Raw genomic sequence first — 20,773 nt, 5'->3', positions numbered from 1 at the left:
ACCAGCACCCCCAGGTCCTTTTCTGCTGGGGGATGCCCCATCCTTGGCAGCATTCCAGGTCAGATTGGACGGGGCTCTGAGCAACCTGGTCTAGTTGAAGATGTTCCTGCTCATTGCAGGGGGTTGGACTAGATGACCTTTAAAGGTCCCTTTCAACCCAAAGGTTCTATGGTTCTGTGATTTAGTAGGTGTGCTGGTAGCTGAGTAGAAATCTTATAGTTTTATCTAAAACAGAAGTTTCCTATATATGACAAGAATATACATGTTGTCAGCCTTACTTTTGTGAGGAAACATGCTAACATAGCTGAAAAACTATGGGGCAAAAGGACCCATAGTATTTAAAAATGCTGAAGGATATTTTGTTCCTTGATAGGGCTGTACTCACACTGGAAGCAGAACCTGAATGACTTATTCCACCCAAAAAAGTCATGCATGCCTCTTTCCTTCTGGCAGGCAAGCCTTGCATTAATATAATTTCATTATGTTGGACTTGAGGTGTCTTCTGTGGTACTACTCTGGATGGGACTGCTGTCTGTGCAGGCAGTGGTATTTGCCTGTTTATCTCCCCAGTAAATCAAAGTTTCATCCCTTTCAAAAGCCACCAGCAAAACAAACTTTTCAAATGAAATCTTCGTTCAGTTAGGACTGATCAAAGGTAGAATTCCCCAGCTGCATACAAAGGAGGAAGGTCAGTAGAGTGGTTTGGGGGAAGAGATGTTGTCGTCGTTGTCTCCCCCCCCCCCCCCCCCTTTTTTTTTTTTGAACATGTAAAAAACAATTAGTGGCCAAGCATGCAGCACAAAGCTTACTTAGTTTGTGCTGTATATTTTATCAGAATAGCCATGTTGGAGGGATGTGGTTGTTTTTTTTTGTTTTGGGTTTTTTTTTTAGTTTTAGCTAATGACTGTAGTTGTGAAAGCACTAATGTGCACATGTGGTATTGAAACTATAGCTTTGACAGAGCTGTCTCCATGTTAGAGGGATTGTGCTCTTTTTTTCTGCCGTACTGAAGCAGCAGAGGCGCAAAGCCAAAGCGAGTAGCTTATTTCATTCCTTGTAGCAATTTTTTTTTTGCCTTCTAGTCATCAGACAGGGCTCTGCATGTTCAATTGCAATTTTAATAACGCAACCTTCCTGAATATGTCACTTCGACAGCAAGCAGCATAATATAATTGCTGACAAATGTATAATGGGGTTATAGGTATTCCAGATCCTAATACAGAGTTTCGTATTTTAACTTGTAAATCCCGGTAAGATGAATTCATATACTTGAAGTCCTCCATGTGTTAAATACCAAGACTCATAAAACTGGAAATGTAATTGGATTTGCTGTACAAGAAGCCAGCTGAGGAAACAGTAGTATCTCCTCCCATTCCCACTGCAGCAGACTCATTTGGCTAGAGCTCATCTTTGTGAAAGGTCCCAGACTTGGTCTGAGAGGAGGACCCTACCACTCCTCCTAGTAGTGCATTCAAACTATAAATCACTCTTCTTAAAAATGCTTGCTATACTTTTTATTGGAATTTGCCTTGTTCTAATTTGTAGGTATTTCTTCTTTTGAAGACTTTTTCTTACTATATTGAAAAGCCCATAATGCCTAGAGTGTTTTCTCTATGAAGTGGTCAAGTTTGCTTTTCATTTTCCTTGTATAAATTCTGCAAATAGAGAAGTTCCTCACAGAGCTCAATTTTTGTAAGTAGTGTTTATAACCCTTTCTCTCACATCCTTTCCAGTTCTTCAACTTCCTGCCTTAAATGTGAATATCAGAGCTGGATGCTGTTTTCTAACCTCAGTTTTGCTAATGTCATATACAGAGATGACATACTCTCTCCTTCAGCAGTGAATATATCCTAGGATTACTTTGGTTTTTCCTGAGCTAAGATATGCTTACTCCAGATTTATTGTATTTGCAACTTCAGATACTGCAAAATTGTTTATTTTGAATTGCTCAACTGTATTGTCAAGTTTTGTGGGTTTTTTTAATATTGCATAGTATGAAGAAGCACTGACAGCAGCCTTAGAGAGTGTTTCAAAATGTAGTATAATGCATATGTAGCATAGGTGGCTGCATAAAGAATGTGTTTGTGGAAGGAGATGTGCACAATGGTAACTTTTGTCTACCTAAATATACCAGAAGTGACTTTGAGTTTCAGAGAGGTGCTTGGGAAATACAACCTTGGTTGTTTCATGTGTTTTTGTGTTCAGAAGACTTGAATGCTTTACTAAGCTTTCAATTTATGGCTAGTAGAGAAGTCTTATTTGTTCCTCTTACAGTTTTAAAACCTGTTGCTTCAAGATTACAATTCATTCTCATTCGCTTCTTCAAGCTCGAAGTAAGAGGACTGTAGCTTTCATTCCCCTTCTCTTCAGACTGAAGGGTTGGATTGGTTTCCCTCTCCAAATATCAGGCTAGAACCGTATGTATCTGCCCAGCTTTCTGTTTTGAGCCTCCTGCTTCTGTCCCAGTCTTTTAAGTAATGTGCTCAGTAGTTCCCATGGCGTGACTGTGGCGTTCCTGTAAAGAGCTGAAGAAAATATAACGCTGGGGTGGTTCTTAAGTGTGAGAGAATATAAATGCTGCGGGATTTTGCTGAGGTGTTAAGAATAATCTTGTCAGTGCAGTGAACTGATAAAATCGCTATTCTTCCTAATCTTGTAGAGGAATTAAAAAAAGCCACAGATCCAGGAATCCTTATTCAACTGAAGTCATCAGTCATTAAGACTCAGTGTACAATTGTAAACTCTTTTTTTTCCAATTTTTTTTTTTAATTTGTTTCCTCAGCAGGCGTGATAAGCAGTTGTGGTAGTCTTGAATACTCGTTCATGAATTTCCCCTCTGTTTGAGGAGACTGGTGTTAAAAGTCTGTCAGAGTGCTTTGTGAATTAAAAGCCTTGGCTCCTGGGACCATCACCAACTCAGTAGGCTGCAGCCTTCTCCAAAGCGCGCAACTCTTCAGGCTGGGGCAATTCACCGGGTGCGACGACGGGAGTCAGGCCAGGCTGTTTGGAAACGGGCGGGTGGTGAATAACCCGGGTCCGATGGTGTCCATCAGCTCACTGATACTATGAATAAACCACTGTCCACAACAGGAGCAGTTCCAGTGGTGGTGGATATAAAGAGAGGGGAGAGGGAAGAAAGGAGAATCGGCCAACAGCATTTTGCTCAGAGTTCTATGTAATCTATACAAGAGTGCTTTGGTAGCTATAACTTTAATCTAGACTATTTTTTAATGATGCAAATGTCTCTACTGAGCAGAACATGAGAGAGTTAGTATTTAAAACACAAAACCCCCCCCCCCCCAAATCCCCAAACCAAACTATTAGCCAGTTTCATTCTCCGTAACTAGAACGTCTGAAAGTTGCATTTGTGCTTTGTAACGTGCTGCCAAGTTCAACTTGTTTTCCCTGAGAGGTTACACACGGAGTCTTTGTTTCTTTGTATTTCATCTCTGCCTCTGTCATGTCTGGAGAGATACCATCTTTGCCTTTCTTTCCACTGACTTTGTGATTAACAAGCATCCTTCTTCCAATTTCCAAACAGTAGCTGCTACATCTGCTCAGAATCCCACTGTGCTGTGTGAATTGCAGATGGGAAACAAAAGGGCTCTTTCTGCTCCACAGGATCCATTTTCCAAGTTTGGGATCAGAAGCAAGAGATGAATACAGGCAGATGGGATTACGTAGAAACAACTAAATGCTGCCTTTTTGTGCTTGCTGAGAAGGTGTTAATAGTAAACAATTTATCAAAATACACAAAATTTATAGTAACGGTAATTTCAATATCGCAACCAATGAGCATCCATAAAATGCTTGCATTCTCTTTTTTTTTTTTTTTTTTAAAGGTAGTTCTGCCATTCAAAATGAATTGGGCTTGCTTATGTTTTTTTAAAGCTAATGTTCAGTTGTGAATGATATGGCTACTGCTGGTTCTGGTGTGAGTTCAGATCCTCAGGATGGAAGTTCTGGTTCAGTTTGGTTTGATGAAGAAAAAATAAAATATGGTTTGAGCCTGTTTTGGTTTGTTTGTTGTGGATGTGTTTGGATTTTTTTTTTTTTTCAGTTCCTTGGAGGATTAGGAACTTCTGTTCTAAAAATAACACAGTTAGAGTTCAGCTTGCAGTTTAACCACATATCTGCAGGATATCACTTTGGCCAGGACATCTGCAGGGGGTCACTTTGGCCTGATACTGCAAAAAGAATTGGCAGTACTCTTGGTTTTTCTTCCTTTTCCTGTTATGACTTTCTGATTTCCTTCCAAACATAGGTTGTCCAGCTTTTTATGCCAGGTTCACGATGTAGATTCTTAGAAGACCCATTGCACCTTTTTGGACTATCCCGTGGTAGAAATAAAATAGCAGAACATTGCCCTGCCTTCTTGGACAAAGCAGGCTGAGACTTGCCATCAGGGAGAATGAGGGAGTTGGTAAATTGTGTAGGAGTAGCATGAATGGCATTTAGATGCTCTGAAGGTGGGAAGTCCTCAGAAGGGACTGCTGTCATAATCTAGGTTGACCTCTCTGTAACTGAAGTGATGAACTTGTTCCATGTGTGTTGCCTGAAGTTCATAAACTCGGCTATGATAACCTATCATTTTGGAAGGGAAAACTTTACACTGCCAAGGTTATTTAAAATAACCCCTGTGTTCAGTAATGTGCAAACAGCTAAGTTTTTCTAGTGAAGGATTACTGGAAAGGATTTTTTTCCACAAAGGCACATGGTGGAATCTGTTTCTGTTTTGACTTGAAATGTAGAACTACATGCTTTTCATGACGTTGGCCAATTCTGTTCGTGGCAACCTCTGCTTTTGCCTGCCAGCATTGAGGCCTGCTCTGTTTGTCTCTTCTAGATTCCAGTGAACTCTGGTAGCAAATGGAAGATGACATTTTTGAATGTTGCATATTGATACAAAAATGAACCATTTTTGCTTGTTTGGGGGAGGAGGGATAACTTTAATCCCCTGCTGCTGCCATGGTTCTCATGGACACTATAAACATGCTTTTGTGAATAAAATACTTAACTTTTCTCACAGTCATAAGCAACGTAAAACCGACTAATTTTTAATTTCTCAGTTTGGTTAAATAAATTGGATCTCCAAGAAAAATCACTTGGTTTGTCCCAGGCTGGGCTATATACGCTCTTGAAATAGTAGTTAGAAAATGCTGGAAGATAAGCAGCAGAGCTGAGGTCTTGTCTTGGGTATTTCTATAACACTAAGAATTCATATTGTGTTAGTTCCAGTAAGGCGTATTTATATTTAACTTGGCATATGCACAACAGACTTAAAGGATTCTTTTTTAACTTCTGCAGCTCTGACTTGTGGAGGTAATTTAAGGCTATAAGAGTACTGCTTCTTAAACTTTTATTTTTGGAACCTCTTAATCTATTTGTAACAGAGAACAAGGTCATACCCGCCCTAGAAGCTTTATCCTTATTTCCTGCAAATCTCATTACTGCTCTGGAGCACAAGCAGACAGTTATGTCTTAGTCCTGGACATTCAGGTAGGATTCAGAGAGGTGCTAATCATTGTGCTAGGGAGACAGTGAAATGTAGTTTCAGGAACATCTCTGCCAGATGCTGAGCTAGAACAGGTTTCAAGCTAAGCAACAGCACGCCACAGCCAGTGCAGTGTTAGTAACAAAAAGCCCTTTAAACAAGGAAAAAAGTCCCTTCATCTAGCCACCTGTGTTGTACAGTAGCAATAAAATACCTGGCAGATGCTGAAGCTGGCTTTTCCTTTTTGCTGTTCAGCTCCAAGAAGAAGAATCACAGAATCATTAAGGTTGGAAAAGACCTCTAAGATCATAAAGTCCAACCATCAATGCAACACCACCATGACTGCTAAACCATGTCCCCAAGTGCCATGTCTACATGTTTTTTGAACACTTCCAGAGATGGCGACTCCACCACCTCCCTGGGCAGCCTGTGCCAATGCTTGGCCGCTCTCAGTAAAGAAATTTTTCCTAATATCCAATCTAAACCTCCCCTGGTGCAACTTGAGGCCATTTCCTCTTGTCCTGTCACTAGTTACTTGGGAGAAGAGACCAACACCCACCTCACCACAACCCCCTTTCAGGTAGTTGTAGAGAGCGATAAGGTCTCCCCTCAGCCTCCTCTTCTCCAGACTGAACAACCCCAGTTCCCTCAGCCGCTCCTCCTCAGACTTGTGGTCCAGACCCCTCACCAGCTTCGTTGCCCTTCTCTGGACACGCTCCAGCACCTCAATGTCCTTCTCTTGTGGTGAGGGGCCCAAAACTGACCCCAGTATTTGAGGTGCGGCCTCACCAGTGCCGAGTACAGGGGCATGATCACGTCCCTGCTCCTGCTGGCCACACTAAGAGATGCTGACGATCCCGGCAGAGCCTGGGGCTGCGCTGCTGTTTGGGGTCAGGGCTTTGATGAGGAAGGGGCACTCAGTGGGGCGAATTCCACGTGGGATGCTGCCTGCATTGCCCTCTGCTATGCTCTCGGACACTCCTAGACTTACCAAGGCATCCAGAATCCATAGGCAGGCACCAGGAATGACAGACTAGGCAAAGCGGATGCATGTGGATAAGCAACAAAGGAAAGCTGAGAGGAAAGTAAGGAAAGCCTAGGACCAGTTCACAAAACAGCTTGGAAATGTGGAGTTTCAGATTGAGAAACTTAATTTTCATCTAGATATTTTTCTGGAATTTAATAATAACAATTTAATAAGAGAATATAATAATAATTTATAATACAGTATTTCATTTGTTGCCTTCCAGAAGATGTGATGAAAAGTAATGTAGTGTGTGATCACCTAAGTGTTAACATTATCACTTCCATTTGCCAATTTGAGGAATAAAAGGAAGCAATCTGCTAGGTGTTTTTTCAGGAGAATGATACATTGTCAGAGGACATTCTTATAAACTGTCCTAGATCAATAAATACACATAATTAGCCTAACACCCCCCCCCCCCCCCCACCCCCACAAGACCCAATTAGTAAGTGGCAGATTGGGAGCAGTTACTGATTCAGGTCCATTCTGGGTCAACTGCTCAGTATTTTGCCAGATTGTTGAGAGGGGAAAATAATTAAGACACTAATTAAATGCGGATCATGCAAATTTAGAAATTTCAAAGAATTTGTAAGATAAGATAAGGAAGGAACATAAAGCTAATGTGTTTTGATGGTAGGTGAATAAAAATAATTTGCTGCACAGTATCTTGTGAAAAACAGCTTTGTGGGGCGGGGGAGGATTAGGCTTGTGTAGACTTGTTTATAAACAAGGATATCTTGACTTTAGGGAGAGGTTCTGGGCAGAGCAGCCAGTTATAGAAGATGAGGAAAATAGGGCACACAGTGAAACAGAGTGCGCAGCAAGGGAGAGTTGCAGGATTTTTGCCGAGGGGACGTTTCCAGAAGGCTTAGGGACTGGGCATCCCCAAGAATAGAATAGAACAGAACAGACGAGCCACGCAGGTTAAACATCACCGAGCACGTAGGCACCGAACCAAGCGACCACGTCATTTTCACTAGTGAGACCAGACATACAGACCACAAAAGGTGGCTCGAGCACGACGCGGCATCCCCTTCTGACGCGCCTGCGTGGTTCTGGCTGACCCTGCGTAGCCCTGATGACTTGGTGTGGGTCCTGTGGGCAGCATGCTGCTGGCTGTGCTCGGGGCGGGGGGCTGTACCCCCTTCGGGGGGTAACGCTGCCCTCGGAAGGCCGATGTTAGGGCTGTAAGGTTAGATCTGTGCTATCCCCTGTGCTACTGCAATGCTGTTACGTTCCTTGTAAATGATCCGTGGGTAAGTTTTGCACAAGTATGGGGTCCTGCAGGAATGTTGCTGGAGGATTGGAAACGTGGCTTTCCTAATTTGAGGAACTAATTCTATATACATACATTTATGTATAAAAATGTGCGTGTATATATATAGTAAAATTATATGTTAAATTATAATTACATATCAATTAGGTGTAATAATTATAATACCCACAGTAACTATAATTAATGTATAATAATTACATATAAAAATGCCTTGGATGCAGATTCTTTTAATTTAACTTCTTTCTGTTGTGAACTGACAGCTAATACCCTGGAAAGAACCTGCCACTCGGTTATTGGCATTTGCATAAAATCATTAATCACTCCTCCCGCTTGTTTCAGGCACGGGGCTCAAGGTTGCAGTGCTGCGTACCAGGGCACATGGGAGCTGCTCCTGCTCTGTGAGGAACAGCAGGAGGCTGCCCCAGATAAATGAATAGTTTCTTTTTTCTCTTCTGTCCAGCAGTACAATCTAACAAACTTGAATGAAATTTTAATTTACGCCAAGGCTTTCCGGCTGCTTGCTGCTTCAGTAATTCAAGGAGTGGCGTATCCAAGTTTCCTGGCTGTTAACTTTTTACGTGCCAGCTCTGAAAAAGCTGGGTGGGTGTCCGGTTGCGTTCTCACTGAGAATGTCCTGACATTTACTTTGCTGCACAAATTAAAAATAGCAGCCGCTGTTATTTCAGCATATCGGATAATTGCAGCAGTGCAGTGCAGAGCAGAGAGCGTGTGGGCTGCTGTCCTTCCTCCTGAGGACGCTCGCCAGTGGCAACTTGAAGTTTTAAGTACTCACATGTCTCGGGAACACAAAAAAAGAAAAAAAAAATTCGTTTGTGGATGTGTGAGAGGAGAAGGAAGGGTAGGAAAGGGAAGAAGGCTTATTCTGTTATGTGAAATGTGATTGTTTTTCACTTACGTTAAAGCAGCATTTTAAAAAAGGATTATTCAGCCAGTTAATGTTACTTTACCTGTGTTCCAATTCACATATGAGCACAATGCTAACAGAAAATATGGAGAAAGAGAGGTTTTTGATTTGGCTTTGAGGTCATGGTGTGATTCCATTTATTTTTAGTACATTTTTTCATGGAATTACTTGTGCTTTAGCTCTCAGTTTTTCCCTGCAAGCAATTGGAAGGCAAATGGTTAAAGGAATGTATATAGTGGCAGTGACTCTTACTGTCTGTAGGGCAGCTTTACCTGCCATTCTTCAGTGGGAACAGAGAAAATAAGGATCACAGACAAAAAGCTAAGATTCCTAAAGGTTGAACACGGTGGTCCTTAGAACCATAAAAACTCCTGTAGACGTTCTCTGCGGGTTGGACAGGATGAATGCAGAGCAAATAGCTCCTGGGGTGGGAAGTCTGTTCAAGAAAACCATTGACACAGAAAAGAGTGAAATATTAAACAGCTTTTGTGATTTCATGAGAGAAATTGTTTATAAGTGTACTGCATAATTTGGACATCATCTTAAACTTATTTGTGCCACTGGGAGGTTTGATTAAAATTATTTCATGCAAATGGACTTCGCTCTTTCCGATTCCTTCACGTTCATGTGAACCATCGGCCTATGCTGTGTGTGTCTGGGAACCTTGGCAGAAACCAGCTCTGTTAGAGAAACCGGAGTTACAGCTTTCTGGAGTCAGTGAAGGAAAGAAACATGTAGAAAGGTGCTTGTGTTACCAGTTATTTCTTTCAGTAAATAATGTTGATAACAATAGGTCTTGTCAGCGAAGTACTAGTGAACCATCAAGTCCAGCTGAAATGTTTCTGTCAACATCTAAACCAAGAATATGAATTCCTTAAGCATCTCTGTAACTCTTGTCCCTTGCTGGGCCATCCAAACTCTTATGAACTAAAAGAATCTTTTTTCTTCCCTTAAGTATTCCCAGAACTACTTGTTTATAGAGCTGAGATGCCTGTTATTCAGCCTGCACCTTGGTAATGAAAATGCTTACCCTGTCAAACAGGCTGTGGAGTAACAGTCGTACTGTGCTCCAGTTTTATTAATTGTGGATTTAACAGTTTAATGCAGTGACCAGCAGTGCAGGATATCTAGGTCCAGTTTCAACCCCGGTCTTGCAGGTAAATTAAGTAGGAAGAGGTGTGGCCTGAGGGACCTGTCATTCACTTCCTTTTGGAATTATTCTGTGAGAAGTGGGATTTCCTTGGTTCAGAGAAAAACTCTTAATCGCTAGGTCATACCCTAGAAGTGGTATCTGGCCTCCAGCACCCCTGCACAGCTTGGCACTCAGAAATTCACATTTCCACTTTGTGTCTGAACCTGGTCTAAAGGCTACAGGTTGTTTTGGGGTTTTTTGGTTACCTATCTGGGTATTGTGGGGACTGGGGAGGTGTGCAGCCCTCACATATGGGAAGGAGGCCATGATTACATTGAACTGTTTAAATATTAGCTTAAACTACAAGAGTCTTACTAGTAGTTAAAAACTATCTAGATGATCCTTTCTTGGGAAAGAAGAATGAATTGCCATAAAACATGGGAGAGAAAGAAGGTACTTTGGGAGGCAAATGAAGTGTTTGTGTAGAGCCTTGGCTGAAACAGAAGTGCTGTATGGCCACAGTGCAGACATCTTAATTGCATGGTTTAATTTACTCCAACTTGGGATTTGTAGGCTCAACATGCCTTTATTTGCTCAGCTGTACAGGACATGTTCTTCGATTTTGTGGAAAAATCATGTCTGTGGATTCCTGAATTTTGGTTTCTTTCTCTCCAAGATTATTACAGTCCTGCAATGTTGGGCCTGAAAACTGATCAGGAAGTCCTTGGAGAACTTGTGAAAATGAAAGTTCCAGCTGTGGCAGAGCTGATGGAAAGACACGGAGTCATGTGGACCCTAGTGGTGTCACGCTGGTTTATATGCTTGTTCATTGACATTCTTCCAGTAGAGGTAATCAGTAACAGAAAGTTCTCTTAATACACACTCATAACCATTATTTCATTTGTAGTGCTTTAGTAACAATTACCTACTGGAAATCAAGAAGCTCTAATCTGAGTTCTCTCCTTTCCTGCAGACTGTGCTCCGAATATGGGATTGTTTATTCTATGAAGGGTCAAAGATCATCTTCCGCGTGGCCTTAACGTTGATTAAGCAACACCAAGCTTTTATTTTGGAAGCCACGAATTTCCCTGACATTTGTGATAAATTTAAGCAGATCACCAAAGGAACACTTGTAACCGAGTGTCACAGCTTCATGCAGGTAAATTTCTCTGTAGCTTTCAGTTGTTACAAATTAAAAACAAGACTGACTTAGAAATGTTTTGCTCAGTCAAAAAGATGGATACAGGTAGGAGACATGTAGCTGTAGGAATTGCCAAAAGGATGAAGAACGTTTGCATATAAGAAATGCAGAAAGAATGTTTTAAAAGACTTATCATCTAAATCCATATGTAGTAAGCCATTCACATTATCTGTCATACAGGGAGAGAAATTCTTTTTGCCCTTTTTACCAGTTAAGGCAGGAAGTCTGATGAGAAAATAACTTTAGTGCATTCTTTCAGTGAATGGTGCATGGTGTTCCTGTGCTTTTTTTCAGATGAATTGTAATAGAATATTGTAGAATAGACACAAAGTGAATTTTAAACTTGCACTGATACATCTTCATAGTGCCAGAATATAAAGCATTATATGTCTAGTCAAAGAACAAAAAGGTAGCACCAAGTTCTTTTTTCCAGACAAAATCCATGAGGTTGAATGCTCAAGTCTGATGACAATCTTCAAACTAAGAATTATTCTTGTAAACTATTAATAGATTGGATGCCAAATCTGTATAAAACACTATATTCAGAGCTTAACTCAGAAGATTAGAATGTAAAAGACATTAATTGCAAAAAACCCTCAAAAAAACAAGACAGGAACACATCTGTCGTAAATCACTTGGCCAACTCCACTATCGTCTGCTAAGTATGCACAAAACTACATCCCAGTAGGTGACTTTTACTCCCAAAAGAGTTTTTTGCTCCTGTCAGAGCTCTATGCATAGGTCTCACATAGTAGGGTGTCATTTATGTTGTTTCATCTTTGCTCATATAGAAGAAAAATAAGCTTAACTTACTAGTGTTTGTGAGCCTTTTAATTAAAGGAGTAAAGGAAAAGCAGGTACAACTTAATTTAGAAGGGAGATGTTTGAGGGGTTTTCCCATTCCATAAAGGGTTTAGACTAAGAGTTTTGTTAAATGTTAACTGCCCTGAGAATACCAGTTCAGAGGCTGATACGAATGTTTGTTCTTGAAGGACTCCCCCACCCCTCTACGTCCAATTACATCACATTTTACAGCAGCTGTTTTTAGAAAATTAACTACCCATTTCTTGCAGTTACTCAGAGTAGAACATTTATTTAAACTGTCTTCGTCACTGTAGTGAGGGGGCTTTCAACGCAATTAAGTAAACAACTTAGGTTAGGTCCTTATGTAACTTTGAAACACATACTTTTGGGTTTGGCGTTTTTTTGTGGTTCCCCCCAGCAGTACAGATAGTGGTACCAGTAGAGGTGATGACAGTTGAATATTTTATGCCCCCCTTTCCCTGAACAAAGTCTTAGTTTCCAATTTAACGCAATGCAGACTTATTTACTGGAACGCTGTTTAAAGCTGTCTCAATTGTAATCTCATCTCCAGAATTGCCAGTTAACAGCTACAGGAAACTGAGGGCCCCATACATCTTAACTGTAAATTAAAGTGCATAAACTTGCAGCTTGCTTCATAGTTTTGTTCAGTCAAAAGTTTTTGATGAAGTTGTGAAAACAAATGTATTGTTCTTGAGCAAATCAAAGCCAAAAAAAAAAAAAATTACAGATATATGTCACAGCATTTGAAATGCCTCAAATTTTTACATCCATATACATTGCTACTCCAGAAAGTTCAGTAGAGAAGAAGAGGAAAGGCAGTACAGCAAGGGATTAAGAGTGATTTTTTTTTACAGTAGGAACATATTGAATGTTGTATGCATGTGTTCCAGAGCCTGAGCAACCCATGCTAGCACCACATGAGAAATGCACTGGTGCTTTGTAGCATTACCCAGGATAGCCTAATACATTCTACATATGCCTGCTGTCCACCACCACAAATGCCTTCTAAAATAATTTTAACTGGACTCTTATATTCAGATTAGCTTTTGTGTAATGCGCAGCACTTGTTATGAGCAGCAGCTTTCCCATGTCTTTACAGCAGAGCGGATGAAGATGCTACCCTGTTAGAAGGAGGCCAAGCAGCAGTAAGCCTTTTCACAGTACAGATCTCAAAGGGATTTCACACATCACAGAATTACATGAGAAGTCCAGCATGTTGTCCAAAGCCAGAATTTTAACTGAGAATTTTCTCCTTTTGCCACCAGAAAATATTCACAGACCCTGGAAGCTTGTCCATGGCAACAGTCAACAAACTCCGAGAGAGTTGCAGAGAGAAGTTGCTTTCTCAGGGATAACTCACCAGATTTAACCAGGTGGTCAGATACTACAGCAATTGACACATTCCTCTATTTGCACTGACTAAAGCACACTTTAAGCTTTCCATGAGTTAACTGACACTTGACCAATTTTTCCTGCCTTTCAAGTAAGTGTTAGCACTTTGTACTGTATGTCATCCCTCGTAACTGGAACGGGTGGTTCTGTTGGTTTTTGGGGTTTGTTTTTTTTAAAGGATTAAAGCATTTTCAGAGTAGAATGTGATCAGTGTCAGCACACTCCTTTTAAAAAAGCAGTCATTGTCCTTGTCTTTTCAGAGCATTTTGTAATGTTAGAACAGGTGTACAAAATTACATATCCTTCTTATTGTATTAACTGTGACACCGCTATCGTTTGTACAAAATAAATTAATTTAATTTGTCAGAACCTGTTTCTTGGTGTGAGAAGAGTAAAATAGCTGATCTCTTTCCTGACTGCCACTAGTTGGCTAGAATAGAAGCACCTTCCTTTTTGCTCACTGCTATCACTTACGGACATCAATAAATATGGCAAAGCACAGGGCAAGACAGCAATGAGGAAGGTGATCTTTACCTTCACTAACAGTTACTCTATGCAGTGTGTAACAGTGCTTCAGGTGAAGGCTGCAGGGAACATGTGCAAGTCCAGGCTCCAGCAAGCAGCAGCAAATAACCACCCTTTACATTTGATATGCTATTCAGGGTTTTCTGAGTAATTTGCCTCAAATCTGGAAGTAGCATTTCTCACTTTGTTGTAAGGACAGATGCTGAAAGTAGATGCTGTACTTCTCCTTCGTGCTGGTGTTACTGAGGTTGCGTGTAGAGGTGCTGTATCCTCATATACCCGTGTCCCTAAAAATTTTGGGAGAAACACTTGTTAAGCTAGCCACAGACAGACTTCTTCCTTGACAGAGTGAGACAGCGGGCAGTTCCAAAGCTGCACCGTAATGCAGGTCCGAACACCCCGGCGCTGGACAGAGGGAAGCAGCAGCCGGGACTGCGAAGGGCTTCACGGTCCTTACAGAGCCCTCTCGTGGCCAAAGCCCTGCCCGCTCCCCGCCGCGGGGAGAGCGAGGGCAGAGGGAGGGAGGCCACCAATTTGTGCCTTTTGGTCTCCCTGGTCCACAGCTACCGTGGAAATCCTCGCCTTTTAACACCACGCTCAGACTAAACTCCAAGCTATCTTCATTCCTTGTCACAGAAGGCTCTTTTTTTTTTTTCCCCTGCCCCTGCAGACTGAGTTTTTGTTCCTCTGCAGAGGAAAAAAAGCCGAACAATTTTTCAGAGGAGACAACTGCTCTTCTAGACTAGCAGACAGCTACTCAACAGTACGATTCCAAGCTATCCCGTCCTTTATGGTACCAGACAGCGAGGTTGTATTGTAAGGCATTAGCAGTACCATACTTCTAGTACATCAGTAGGTATTAGGAAATACTAGTTTATTCACCTCTGGCAAAATCCATAGTTTTCCAGGTACCTTCAAGGTAGCAGGGCAGATGGGCCTTACTGCCCTGTGTTCAGTTCTCCCTGGCAGAAGAACAGTGTTCTGTGCGATGTTTCAGTGTTCCTTAGTCCTGCCCCGTGTCGCTCGTACTGTTGACACCAAAACACTACTGCAGAAGGGAATCGGGGAAGCTTCAAACGCAAAGGTTCTTTTCCAAGCACATGACAACACACAGAGATCTCAGCAGATGTGTTTGTTTCCTACACTGTGGTAAGAATCCAACTTCAAAATAAAACCTAAAAAAAAAATGTCATTTACACAGTCCTTATACAGACTGTCTTCACAGCACTTTCAGAAAGCAATGCTTAGCAGGGTAGACCAATATACTGACATTTCTCAGCAAGCAGCAATTTCATGGAAGAGTTAACTTCCCCAGATCTCAGGTTACTGATAGGCAGAAGCTTTACCTGTTTCCAAACACAAAGTCCAAAACAAAGGACTATTCTGAAGACACATAAGCCTCACCTTTGTGCCACAGGGAAAAAAAAAAAATCTTAAACAGTTGTTTAATGTAACTCCAAGGATTGTTTAGAGCTTCCCAAGTAGAGCTGAACCAAGACTTTAGCACTTACCAAATGGTCAAACATTTTCAAGTGATCAACAACACTAAGCCATACAGAAAAAAAAGTGTCTTTATTAGCATTGTTACAGGCAATGCATACATAAGAACTGATCCTTAAAGTGTACAACCCCCCAGCCAAGTTTAAAGCAAGAGAATCAGCAGATTGAGATCTATATTGTACACATGTGCAGTAACAGGATCTCTCTGGACCTTCCAACAGAAGAGACTGAAATCACTTTACAAAAAAAGGTAAATAAAAATAACACTCATTTTAAAAAAGTACCAGCTCCTAACAAGCTGGCAGAGCATCAAAAAATATATCAAACAGGGGAGTTGTCCAATCATAAAGAGTTCCTGTAAGGTTTGAGTATTGCCTTGTTCACACCCTGCATATGCCAGGCATCAAGTTTAAAGCTTAGTAAAAAATACACACCTAAAAGACAAGGTGGAGTTTAGATTTTACATTTCAGTTTTGTCAGTTGTTACTAAATTCCTTTAAATGCATCATCAGTATAATTAACATCATCACTGGATGGCAGCAGTATGAAGAATGAACCTTTTCCCTTTGTTACAAGTTCTGAAATTGAGTCAGTGTGAATTAGCAACAGCCCTCTCTGGAATCTTTAGCTGACATGACCTTAGGCCAATTCCAAGAAAGCACCCTTAAAAACTTTTAGCTTGTTTCTAAGTGGGTAAATATTTAAACTAGTTAGCAAAATTAAACACCAGAATTTTCAGAAGTTATTTTTGTGCATAGTTAAATGCTGCAAGATGATTTCACATTTAATAAAGCAGACTTTAAGAACAAGCAATTTGCAAGAAAAGGTGTTCCCTTACAATATCAATCTTAGCTCAGGGGAAATGTGTGGGGTTGTTTTTTTCCCAGCTTCTTGCAATTGCTTTTCATCTACACTGGGTTTTAGTGCAACTCATTAAATTGTTTGATATCCAGCATGGCTCCTCTTTCTGCCAATCAAGTAAGCAATCAAGACAATTAGAACAAGACCAGCAAGGGCTGCACCAACTATTATAGGGATCAGCATGTTGTTTTCATCCAGTTGACATTCTTCCACTGAAGAGAGAGAGAGAAAAAGGCCCATGTTAGCCATCTGTTGGTGCAGTAGTGCCTATGTCCAGAACTCAAGCTTCTACTCAGCACACAGATAAAACTGGCTCAGGTTAACTTCTAGCTTAGCTTGTGCCACTGATCAAAAGGGAGCCAAGTCCACTAACTGTGATAATGCAGGGTGAAATCTTTCTAGTAGTAGTTGCATGCATGATATGGAGATTTATAATAATAGTTTCCTTCTCAAGAGCTGTTACTGTTATGCACAAGCTTAGCCATCATAAATATATCCATGCAACTCCTCCCCCAGCCATTTTGCTTTAACCACAGTCACAAAGGACAGCATTAACTAAAAGAGTCAGTAACTTGACAGAACTTTGCTCCTTTCATACAACTGTCTGCACATAGTTTGGAGAGGAAGTTAAACACTCTCCCTTAACTCTTCTCTGGACCACGAGGAACAAGTCCTACGTATTTCAAAGCTTTTTACATACTTGTCGCACTAGCCCCCACATCATCTGTAATAGGACATGCAGAGACTAAGCATGGCACCCACAAGCTGACATTTGACTACAGAATATTATACGTTTGTATTAAAGCGCACTTCACAAATCTTAGGTTCTCCTCCCACCAAATGTAAGCCTCTTACCTGCCCCAAATTTGTCTCCATCAATCTTGAAAACCTGGATCTGAACATTAAATACGTTGACAAGAGCTTTGTCCGTGACCTGGAGATTCTCCTCTGCGCTGCACTTGTAGGAGTTCCCTACTGTAGCTCTCAGCTCACTCATGCTGTTGTTCGATGCTTCAAACTTTGGAACTGTGTAAGAGAAAGTCTGATTACAGAATTCTGAAGAGCAGGAGCTGTAAGCTCATAGAGCTTAAATTGAATGCATTCATCCCCAACATTTCTAACACGTTATTTAACCCAGGCAACCCTTAATATTTTTAGTAGTAGTCACTGAAAGACTTCTTAGGAGTCCTACCTTTTGCTTCAGAAGGCAGAGTCGTGCTTACATTCACACCTTGCAGGAAGAATTTTTCAGTACTTGTATTCTTTAAAAAAAAAAAAAACAAAACCAAAACAAAACACACAAAACCAAACTAGTAGTTGTCGCTTAAGCTAATGATGTACAACATAAGCTGTTAACATTCCGGTTCAATTCTGCATGCATTTTGAAGAAAGTTTTCAAAGGACAGTCCACAATTGGGATTAGTATCCAAAGGAAGAGCTTAGTCACGCTTTGAGAGAAAAGTTACAGAAGGCACCTTAGGTAAAATTACTCTGGGGAAGGGAAAGGAGGCAAAGAAAGGGGGACTGTCTCCCCTCAGACTGCTGACTTGACCTCCACACTAAAGATAGAGTCCCAGCCATGCCTTAACCAGGCTCGTACAATGATCTCACCTGTGCTACAGATACAGCTTTAAAGCAGCTCGGTACCCCAGAGAGATGTGGGGAGTCATTTAATAGCCACAGGTCTAGGTGACCGCATTTGATTAATCACATGAGTATTAAAAGCAGCATGAAGCTGACAAGCACAGTGGATTCAGTCTTCAAGGGTACACAGCTCTAGTACAGCACTGGGGCAGGGCTGTGGGAAACAGGATTTCCAACCATCACAGCAGTCCGTAAGACAAGCACATGTGGCTTGGGCTGTACACAGAAAATTAACAAGTTCTGTTCTAACAAGTTCCAGACTTGCATGATCAGATGAGATGCCCATTTGTCACAGGCTATTCCTCTTCTAGAGCAGAACTGTTCCTAGTTTGGGCAAGAAGCTTTTCAGGGTAGGCAATATATAAAAGAAATTCCCATTCAAAAAAAAGTCTGTCTATACATATGCGTATATACGTACACGTATTCTTTCCTCACAACAGTTACCAAGTATTAAAGCCTCTAAATCCTAGTATTAAAAACAAAGGAATTACTCCTCTTCCTGTAGTTGCACCTGCCCCAATTAGTTTTTCCCCACGTGAGAAGTCCTGCAGAGCCTGCATGCTCTGTTGTAGATTCTTACCAATGCAAAGCGGAAGATAACCCTTGTTTTCTCAAAAGTCAGATTCAAGAAGGCAGACGTATTGTCACATGTCCCAGAAGAAGTTGTATTCTGTGGTATGAAATTCAGCAAATCCAATCCCATCTATGAGAGAAGAGGATCAATTATGACATCTGAAGAGACTAATACATCACCATATGTTCAGTCGATGTCTGTCTTGCTTGTATTCACATGCATACAATGCTGTGCTTGCCCACACGTTTTACAGACAACTGGACAGATACATCTGCTAGTTACGGGCTGGTGTAAGCTCCACCTGCATTACCAGGCTGGTACACAGAACAAAAGGCATCTTTGCATGCCTAACGAAACTTTCTGCAGCCCTGACTGGCTGCAGCCAATAACCCGCTGCTTTCTCCACACTAAACTCCTTTAGTCCTAGCGACATAAGGAAAAACATTAGTAATCACCATTACACAGGGCAACAAGCTATAAAATACTGCTTTGACATAATCAAGGGAGCTGCCTGTAAGCATGATCATCTCATACATCACTTTGGTTCAAAATGCTTTTGCTCTGCCCATGGTACATGATTTTATACCGTCCTGTATCTGCGGAGGGCTGTGGGTTAAATGCACTTGAACAATCCAGTAGAAATCTTCAGTAGCGCTTAGTTGAACCTCATGTGACTGTGGAAAACCTATTTGTCACCTCCTCACTAGTCATTACACTAGAAATCAATCAGCCGTTCCAGCAGAGCTAGAATGCCACACTACAGGACACAGCTTAGGGAATTCCACACAATTAAGGTGGCTAAAACACAGTCCATCATAACCAGCTACTGTACAGCCACACACCAGCTATGAGTGCTCATGATTTTACCTCAGTCATCACCATCATCATAAATAAATGCAATAGATTCTTTTGCACCACCACACAGAGCATTAAGCAGCTAAATCCTATACAGATACCACCCTCTGCACACCAGGTCCTTTATCACTGAGATCCAACTTAAACTACACAAAAGCTGCCATAATTTGTTTGCCTGCACTTGTCCTTGTTACCTCAGATTAAGCCACAGGATAGGAAAAAGCAGCTTGCGATCAAAGGTCCTTATAACAAAGCTTTACTTAACATAAAGGTTTGCTGACCCACAGCCATTGTTTCCTGTTGAGGGCCTTCAGCAGTCCCATTGGGATTACGCTCAGAGCTTTGCCTTACTGGTTCCCGGGTAATAGGTTTGTCCATGGGGCTGGCAAGCTGGGCTTTGCATCAACAACAGAGGGAAAGCACCTGTGCCGGGGCTGGATCTCACATAAACCGCGTAGCATTTTTTCTGTTAAAATCAGCCATTAAGTAGCTTTTAAGCATTGCAGTCAAACCCAAGCCTCTTCGGTGCTGGCTGGAAGTTAACTAAGTCGCAAGCCTGTCCAATTTTACAGTAGCAATAATTTTCCCTTCTAATAGTCATTCACTGTTTGCATTCAGGTACCTCAGGCCAAATTCCCGTATTTTATTTAACATTTTAACAATCTTGTTTCCATGTCATCTTTGACAACAGGATTCCCCCTACTCATATCTTGATAATTTTTACTGTTGTGGAATGGCTGTATATACTTCCTGGATTTGACAGACAAGTTTAGTATTCCTACTTAATGGAAAAATCTTTAATTACCACTTTCAGCACAAGAAAACTGTTTGAATCGTCACTAGTTTGGTCCAAGTTAAGCAATTCAAATAGAGGACAATCATGAATGAACACTACAAAGAACACTGATTTTTGAAGAAAAACGTTAGCCTATAATAATTTACCAAGTTCTCCCCAAAGAAGGAATTTGATGGCTTTGAAGAAAGAGAAAAGTGTACCTTTTCATCTTTTTTTAGATAGGTGATATTAAGCTGTAACCCCATGTAGGCAAGTACACAGGTTCCATTTGGACCAGTCACATTGTATTTACCAACTGCAGGATTTGAGGGTGATGCAGTTGGTGCTGGGCTAGTTGTTGGAGCCGGGCTAGTTGTTGGAGCCTGGCTAGTAGTCTGTTTAGGAGTTGTGGGCACTACCGCAGTAGTAGAGACCATATCTTCAGCACATTCTGTCTCTGGAGAGAAAGGAAAACAGCCATTACCAAACAAAACAAAGCTGTGGGATGCTTTACCTTTTCAATCCTCAAAAGAAATGAGGACACAATTTCAAGTCGCTTTTCCTAATTGAAGATAATAAAAGCTGAGAAACACAATGGTAAAGCATTACCTAAACTCTTGTTGCAAAGTTGGAGATGCATTTAAAGCCTGGCATGTGAAAATGACACCCCTGCTGTTATTTACAGAAGTTCATGGTGACCCCACCTGCTTTTATTCATGTCTGTCATTTCACTTCACCATCAAGTCAGGATAAATAAGATACTGCTATGT

The 20,773-nt window shown here is 41.2% G+C and overlaps 2 protein-coding genes across 2 annotated transcripts in view; one reads left to right on the top strand and one right to left on the bottom strand.

Annotated features, from left to right (window-relative positions):
• The first annotated feature begins 10,532 nt into the window (after positions 1 to 10,532).
• Positions 10,533 to 13,632, top strand: GRTP1 (growth hormone regulated TBC protein 1). The gene is made up of 3 exons (XM_010286245.1): positions 10,533 to 10,700; positions 10,825 to 11,010; positions 13,143 to 13,632. Exons 1-3 carry the CDS (start codon positions 10,545 to 10,547, stop codon positions 13,230 to 13,232), a joined length of 432 nt encoding a protein of 143 aa, XP_010284547.1. The 5' UTR covers positions 10,533 to 10,544; the 3' UTR covers positions 13,233 to 13,632.
• Positions 13,633 to 15,346: 1,714 nt separating this feature from the next.
• LAMP1 (lysosomal-associated membrane protein 1) overlaps positions 15,347 to 20,773 on the bottom strand; it is a gene marked incomplete at its 5' end in the record, with an annotated part of 10,786 nt that continues 5,359 nt past the window's right edge. The window contains 5 exons of the mRNA XM_010286246.1: positions 15,347 to 16,367; positions 17,011 to 17,181; positions 17,348 to 17,417; positions 18,380 to 18,502; positions 20,225 to 20,460. Coding sequence (XP_010284548.1) covers positions 16,228 to 16,367; positions 17,011 to 17,181; positions 17,348 to 17,417; positions 18,380 to 18,502; positions 20,225 to 20,460 — 740 coding nt within the window. The remainder of the gene's footprint in view (positions 16,368 to 17,010; positions 17,182 to 17,347; positions 17,418 to 18,379; positions 18,503 to 20,224; positions 20,461 to 20,773) is intronic.

This window comes from Phaethon lepturus, unplaced genomic scaffold (assembly GCF_000687285.1).
Source record: "Phaethon lepturus isolate BGI_N335 unplaced genomic scaffold, ASM68728v1 scaffold51444, whole genome shotgun sequence".
In the NCBI taxonomy this organism is placed as follows: domain Eukaryota; kingdom Metazoa; phylum Chordata; class Aves; order Phaethontiformes; family Phaethontidae; genus Phaethon; species Phaethon lepturus.
This window is presented reverse-complemented; position numbering and strand designations above follow the sequence as displayed.